Source organism: Salvelinus sp. IW2-2015, linkage group LG8 (genome assembly GCF_002910315.2).
Source record: "Salvelinus sp. IW2-2015 linkage group LG8, ASM291031v2, whole genome shotgun sequence".
Lineage (NCBI taxonomy): Eukaryota > Metazoa > Chordata > Actinopteri > Salmoniformes > Salmonidae > Salvelinus > Salvelinus sp. IW2-2015.
In genome coordinates this window covers 53,590,970-53,599,184 of record NC_036848.1, presented here as the reverse complement: position 1 = coordinate 53,599,184, position 8,215 = coordinate 53,590,970, and the positions used below count along the sequence as shown (strand labels likewise).

At 41.5% G+C, this 8,215-nt stretch overlaps 1 protein-coding gene across 1 annotated transcript in view; it reads left to right on the top strand.

Moving 5' to 3' along the window:
- The first annotated feature begins 1,458 nt into the window (after positions 1-1,458).
- Positions 1,459-8,215, top strand: part of LOC111968151 (alpha-N-acetylgalactosaminide alpha-2,6-sialyltransferase 2-like) — a 27,257-nt gene continuing 20,500 nt past the window's right edge. The window contains 4 exon segments of the mRNA XM_023993719.2: positions 1,459-1,607; positions 2,893-3,199; positions 3,433-3,494; positions 3,496-3,596. Coding sequence (XP_023849487.2) covers positions 1,507-1,607; positions 2,893-3,199; positions 3,433-3,494; positions 3,496-3,596 — 571 coding nt within the window. The 5' untranslated portion in view covers positions 1,459-1,506.

Below are 8,215 nucleotides of genomic sequence, written 5' to 3'. Positions count from 1 at the left end.
GACGGTTGAGCTAACGTAGGCTAATGCGATTAGTATGAGATTGTAAGTAACAAGAACATTTCCCAGGACATAGACATATTGGTAGAAAACTTACATTTGTGTTAATCTAACTACACTGTCCAATTTACAGTAGCTATTATAGTGGAAGAATACCATGCTATTGTTTGAGGAGAGTGCACAGTTATGAACTTGAAAATGTCTTAATAAACCAATTAAGAACATTTGGGCAGTCTTGATACAATTTTTTTTTAACAGAAATGCAATGGTCCATTGGATCAGTCTAAAACTTTGCACATACACTGCTGACATCTAGTGGCCAAAATCTAAATTGCACCTGGGCTGGAATAATACATTATGGCCTTTCTTTTGCATTTCAAAGATGATGGTGCAAAAAAACCGCAAGTTTTTTTCTTGTATTATTTTTTACCAGACCTAATGTGTTATATTCTCCTACATTAATTTCACATTTCCACAAACTTCAAAGTGTTTCCTTTCGAATGGTATCAAGAATATGAATATCCTTGCTTCAGGTCCTTCAGGCAGTTAGATATGGGTATGTAATTTTAGGCGAAAATGGGGAAAAAGGGGCGGATCCTTTTTGCTTGTAAGCAGGAATCAGGAGGACAGAATTGTGGTCAGATATAAATGGAGGGTGAGGGAGAGCTTTGTACACGTCTCTGTGTGTGGAGTAAAGGTGGTCTAGATTTTTTTTCCTTCTGGTTGCACATTTAACATGCTGATAGAAATTAGGTAAAACTGATTTAGGTTTCCCTGCATTAAAGTCCGGGGCCACTAGGAGCGCTGCCTCTGGATGAGCGGTTTCCTGTTTGTTTATGGCGGTATACAGCTCATTGAGTGCAGTTTTAGTGCCAGCATCTTACTTATGTCTGGGTGTGCCCCCTGGCTATCTGTAAGTAAATAAAAACTAGAAAATGTGGCTGTCTGCTTTACTTAATATAAGGAATTAGAAATTATTTATACTTGTACTTGTACTTTTTATATTTAAAGCCAAACACTTTTACTCAAGTAGTATTTTACTGGGTGACTTTCACTTTTACTTGAGTCATTTTCTATTAAGGTATCTTTACTTTTACTCAAGTATGACAATTGAGTACTTTTCCACCACTGTTTATTAGTTAATTAGTCACACAGTAGCCTAATCCCAATCAAACCGTCTGCCGGGCCTATATTAATTATATTGTGCTTTGCTTTTTGTAATGTGTTATGTTTTGCTTTTGAAAGCCACAAACGTTTTAAATACTGCGAAACATTATTATTAATTTATTATCAAACAACCTATTTTCTGGCCGTTTGATGCATCGGGTTGTCATCGTTACGCACCATAGCCCATGATGGGCGCGCACGTGAAACCTGGCAAGTGGCCAAGAGGGCAGGAGAGAGGCAAAACAGTTCAGCGCATCCCACCACGACCAAATACTTATTTCAAAATGTTGCTATAGTCAGTCATCAGTGTACCTAGGTAGATCCTCTTTCTCTCTCTAGGAAATGACAGCCCGATTCCGGAGAGTTATGCCCCTGGCGCTGGTGGTCATGTGCGCGCTGATCTATGTGTTTCTGTATGGACATATCTCTGAACACCGCATCGGGTATGTATTCTGCACCAACAAATGGCAACATATTTGACTTGTTGAGTTAGTCAAAGGACGGTATTCAGCCGTTAGTATTTTACAAAACTGTGGGGAACGTTCACAACAAGAATAAAAAACTAAAACTCCAAAATATATTTTTTCTTGTTGCAATTGTTGCATTTGACCCAAATACAAGTTAAGAAAACAGTTTACATTACAGTGCACTTATTACCGTGTAATTACATGTAGTTATTCACAGACTATTCAGTCTTACACTGTAATCCCTTACAAAAAAGATTGCAGTTTTGAAACTGCAGTAAAAGTTCAGTAACTGCAGGGGACTGTGGTATTTTGGACACAGTAATTGCAGAATAACTGCGGTGGACTGTGGTATTTTGGACACAGTAATTGCAGAATAACTGCCTTGTAGTTATAATTCACTGTAACTACAGTCAAACTGCAAAATGACTGTATAAAACCTCTCTAAGTTTCTTCCTAGGTTTTGGCCTTTCTAGGGAGTTTTTCCTAGCCACCGTGCTTCTACACCTGCATTGCTTGCTGTTTGGGGTTTTAGGCTGGGTTTCTGTACAGCACTTCGAGATATTAGCTGATGTACGAAGGGCTATATAAAATAAACTTGATTGATTGATTGATAAAAACAGGGTTCTTTTGTATGAGGTATTTTCAGCATTATGCAGTTATATTGCACTCTAACTGCAATTGTTTTTTCTTAAGGGATTGCACTGTAAACTAATTGCAGTAACCCTAACATTACCATGTACTTAGTGTAAAGGATTTGCCCCATAGTCTGTGGCTTGTTGAAATTGGCCAGTTAAAAGGCATACTTCACCGCTTTTTGACATCATATTAAAAATCATAGATGACATCATAGGGGGTTTTCTTATCTTTTTTAATGCAGAACATCTTGTTTTCCCCCCCACGTATACAAACACTGGTATGGTGCTGGATGTATAGGTGTCTGTATAAGTGAGAGAAAAAAGAACAAGATGTTATGTATTAAAAAAGATAAGAAAACCCCCTATGATGTCATCTATGATTTTTTTATTCAGCAATTTTCAAAAACTACAGCTACTTTCTAGGGGATGGCATCTCCTATAGTAAAAATACAACAGATGTTTTTGGCACATTCATGAAGTATAGGCTTTCTACCACTCTCAAATCAATCATCAAAAGTAATTAAGGACATATTTAAATAATCCATTAACACACATTGTGTATTTCTATCATTCTTGGGTTTCTACGGTGATGGAAACATTGTGGCTGTCTACGACATATCTAAAAGGGGGAGCTTGTCCACATGGTTGAAAAACTTCCACTATGCCTCCAATGTGGACTTAAATATTAATATAACTAAGAAAACTGCAGCTGGTAACTTGGCAGCAATCCCAACCAAAGAAAAAAGTAATTCCGTGACGACTGACCCAACAACTTTAAAACAGACCGTAAAGCAGACAAATGGATTAACAGGTGGACCCAGGTCTGCACACAAGGAGACCCCCATGGTCCCCCTGCAAAAAAAGGACTTCAAGCAATATCCCGACTGGGATTTTGAGGATGTTTACATCCAGGACAAGCAACCAAGACAGACGGTAAGCCTATGTTTTTAGACAGTCACTGGTCAAGGATTTGCAGATATTAACAAACATCCCAAATAAACTGTGTGTGTGTGTGTGTGTGTGTGTGTGTGTGTGTGTGTGTGTGTGATGTCGGGTTATGGGTGTGTGGTTTGTGTGTGTGTGTGTGTGTGTGTGTGTGTGTGTGTGTGTGTGTGTGTGTGTGTGTGTGTGTGTGTTGTGTGTGTGTGTGTGTGTGTGTGTGCCAGGCCTGTCCCCAGGCTCTGAGGAACTCCAAGGACCCAGGCTTCAAGCAGGCCTTTAACCAGACGTCCATTGTACCTCCACGGTGAACTACTCAACGTGCCAGAGTGGAACAGGCTAGCTCACTTCAATAACCCCTTTGGCTTCATGGAATACACAAACTACACAGGTGTGTGAGTGTGAGTGTGAGCGTGCGCACGCACTAGTTGTGTGGTGTGGTGTGTGTGTGTGTGTGTGTGTGTGTGTGTGTGTGTGTGTGTGTGTGTGTGTGTGTATGTGTGTGTGTGTCCAGGAGTATAGCTATCCAGGCTGTATCACAACCGGCCGTGATTGGGAGTCCCATAGGGCAGCGCACAATTGGCCCGCGTCGTCCGGGTTTTTAATCCATTCTGCGGGGATGGATTAAATCCATTTTTAATCCATCCCCGCAGAAGGCATTTAGCCTTTTGGTAGGCCATCATTGTAAATAAGAATTTGTTCTTAACTGACCTGCCTAGTTAAATAAAGATTAAATTAAAACAATTAAAAAAATCCTTGGCAGGCAGCGCAGCTCGTATGGCCAACTCCCTCTTCAGCCATGTAGACTTTTGACACAATGACAAACTTTCATCCTTTAGTACACAGTAACACACGACTAAAGAGGGCGGGTCTAGATTGGCTATGGGTGTGCAGTATCAGGAAGATGGCATAAATCAAGAAACATCAAAAGAAGTGAGAAAGCAAGTGGAATATGTGTCTAACTGCCATACTCGGCTACCACAGGTTTAAATAAGAGCAAGAGGAACAAACACACATTACAAACAGGTTCTTAGTTTGGGTTTGAGTGGCAGAATAATGAATTCCCAGACATGCGTCAACTTCCCACGTTTTATTTCCATCTCCACAATAGTCAATGCAAATTGAATTACTGAGGTTTAATTTTGAGACTGGCCAAAAAGGAGGACAAAGGTAACGCAATGATTTAATCAAGCAAAACAAAACACAGATTCTGGTGCATGGTTGAGGGAAGCACTAACTAAACAGTCATTTTACTTCTCAATATTAGATTTTTATTTTTAAATGATCTCAAAATTAAGTCAGCAATTTACAACGTTAGACCCCAGCTACATGGCAAACTTCCCTCTTAGCTGTACTTTCAAACTTAGAAAAGACAGGATTTAAAGGAAATGTCAATGAGAACAATGAATCAATCATTCAATTAGCAGTTGTTTTCTCAAACCAAGGCAGCATGCACAAGCAAATGGAGGCTTATTGGGAGATTCTCATTTGGCCAAAAGACTGTCCTCTGCTCAACTCCTCCACCCTCTCTCCTCAGTGATAAGTGATTGAGGAGAGTGTCAATTCGTTGGTTCTATATGGAACCATAATGACTCAAAGAACCCTTCGAGCCCTTCAATGGTTCTTTACAATTCAGAAAAGGGTTATTGAATCTTTTAGTGATAATTAAAATGTAGGGGCGCCCACTCATTAGAATATTTTGGGGCGTGGTTTGCTATTTTTGTGAAACCGTGACAAGTGAGAGTGTCATTCCAGTTGATCTAACTTGATCTGTTATGTCAATATATCTTAAATATAATTAGGCCCAATAACAGTATCTGTTGAAAGACTCACGTAAGGCCTTGTGTCAATTGAGAACTGTTTACTCAATCAGTAGCCTCTTCCAAATCCCCAACAACCTGATGTTCCGGTTTTCAGCAGAAATGGAAAGAGAGCCTGTGACCAGACTTCGGCTTTTGGACGTTAACAAGGTGATGCTCCATCTTAACTCCTCCTCCAAATTTACTGGATTGGTTGAACAGTGCGGAAGAGAACCTCCCCCGACAGTTGTTTTTCCTCTTATCAAGACTATGAAAGAGATCTAGCTTCAGGCGTTTCTTTAATGGCTGCTACGTTAGGTTACTAAAATCAGTGGTACTCAATTCTCTCCTCAGTGACCCCCAGCTGTTCCAGAGATATACACCGGATTCAACTTGTGAATTAACACAATAGTAACACCTATGGAATTTTAATAATATAATAAAGCTAACTACAATCATTTAAAAAAATAAATATTCAAAAGGTTCTATAAAGAACCAAAAAGGGTTGTAACCAGGGGAGAACGACTGCCCCCGCTCATTGAGGATTTCAAGTTCCTGTGTCAAGTGCAGGCATTGTTTTCAGAAAACAGGATCCCCCATTATAGTGAATGATAAAATAGCAAACTTCGTGGTCAATCTTTGTATAAATAAAAGAAGACAATCATGGTACCGATGATTACTTCTATTACACCATGTCCTTGAGATGGTTATTTTTAAATCGCACACAGAAGAAGTTAAAAGGATCATTTCGTTGCTAATGGCAGCCTGCAGTACCTCGACCGGCCTTCAACTTGAGATACTCAATGAGCTAATGCAACACTGTGCTAGCCTGCAAAGTCACTTCCTAGAGTAGCTCAAACTGCGCATGCAATGTTTCCAAAAACTCATCCATGAAGCAAGATGGCAACACGCTGAAACAACACTTCACACTTCCTGATCTACAAATATGCCACAGACTTCACATAGGAAACAATGGGGKAATGTCATCAATGGCTCTGTCCATTTTCTTTTACAGTCAATGGTTGAAACCATAGTGGAACCCTTTTTGGTGCTATAGAGATCCTTTTTGTTAATGGTTCTCTATAGCACCATAAAGGTTCCATTTGGAACATTATGATCATGGTTCTTTATAGAACCTTCAAAAAAGGGTTCTTTTTAGCACCAAAAAGGCATTTGTTATGGTTACAAGCCAAATAACGCTTATTTGGCACTATGGTATCCTACCTGAGTCCTTGGCAGAAGATTTTTGATATCTGCCACACCCCCTTTGAATCAGCTGTTGTTTTGTCGGAGGACAAAATACACGTTTTTAAAACGATATGCTACTTATTGTTTTATCTATGAAATGTCAAACTAGTGGAATTTATTGTTACCACTTCACACATATATTTTGGTATTCCAACACATGCCCTATGCTACACACAGAGAGAACCATTGTTACTCTCCCGGGACGGACACAAGCCCGCCCCCCCTTCGGCAAATCAGATCACGCCTCCGTCCTACTCCTCCCTGCCTATATGCAGAAACTTAAACACGAAGCCCCCGTGGTGAGGACTGTTTAACGTTGGTCTGACCAATCTGAATCTATGCGTCAGGACTGTTTTGATCACGTGGACTGGGAAATGTTCCGGGTCACCTCTGGGAATAGTATCTACGTATACACTGACTTGGTGACTGGGTTCATCAGGAAGTGCATAGAGGATGCTGTTCCTAGCTATGACTGCCATAAGGCAATCAAAGAGGCAAAACGACAGTACAGGGACAAAGTGGAGTCACAATTCAACGGCTCAGACACGAGACCCGTGGGAGGGACTCCAGACAATCACGTATCATAAAGGGAAAGCCAGGCAGGTCGTGGACACCTATGCCTCACTCCCGGACAAGCTAAACACGTTCGATGAAAACAACACCGAGCCACCAACGTGGTCCCCCGCAGCTCATGTGGACTGTGTGCTCCCGATCTCCATGGCCGACGTAAGACATTCAAGCGTGTTAACCCTCGCAAGGCTGGCGGCCTAGACAACATCTCAAGCCTCAGAGCATGTGCAAACCAGCTGGCAGGATTTTTTATGGACATATTAAATCACTCCCTATCCCAGTCTGTTGTCCTCACTTGCTTCAAGATGTCCACCATTGTTGCTGTACCCAAGAAAGCGAAGTTAACTGAAGTAAATTACTATTGCCCCATAGCACTAATTCTGCCATCATGAAGGGCTTTGAGAAGCTAGTTAAAGGACCATATCACCATAACCGGCACCATAGATCCACTACAATTTGCATATTGCCCCAACAGATCCATGGACGACGCAATTGCCATTGCCCTGTACACTGCCTTATCCCGCATGGACAAGAGGAATGCCCGTGTGAGGATGCTGTTAATCGACTACAGCACAGCCTTCAACACCATGGTGCCCTCCAAGCTCATCACTAAGCTCAGTGCCCTGGGTCTGAACTCCTCCCTGTGCAACTGGGTCCTAGACTTCCTGATAGCCCGATCCCAGGTGTTAAAGGTAAGTAACAACAACTCCGCCACGCTGATCCTCAACACGGGGGCCCCACGAGTGCTCAGCCCCCTCCTGTACTCCCTGTTCACCCATGAGTGTGTGGCTATGCACGTCTACAACTCAATCATCAAGTTTGCTGACGACACAACTTATGATCATGGTTCTTTATAGAACCTTCAAAAAAGGGTTATTTTTAGCACCAAAAAGGCATTTGTTATGGTTACAAGCCAAATAACACTTATTTGGCACTATGGTATCCTACCTGAGTCCTTGGCAGAAGATTTTTGATATCTGCCACACCCCCTTTGAATCAGCTGTTGTTTTGTCGGAGGAGAAAATACACGTTTTTAAAATGATATGCTACTTATTGTTTTATCTATGAAATGTCAAACTAGTGGAATTTACCAACAACAATGAGTCAGCCTACAGGGAGGAGGTGAGAGCCCTGGTGGATTGCCAGAAAAATAACCTCTCCCTCAATGTCAACAAAACAAAAGATCTGATTGTAGACTACAAACAGCAGAGAGAGCACCCCCCCTCCCCATGGGTCCACAGTGAAGACAGCACATCACTGAGGACCTGAAATGCTGCCTCCACACCAATACCATGGTGAAGAAGGCGCAATAAATTTGTCTTGGCCGCTAAGACCCTCACAAACTTTTACAGTTGCACCATCTAGAGCATCATCGCCTAGTACAGCAACTGCA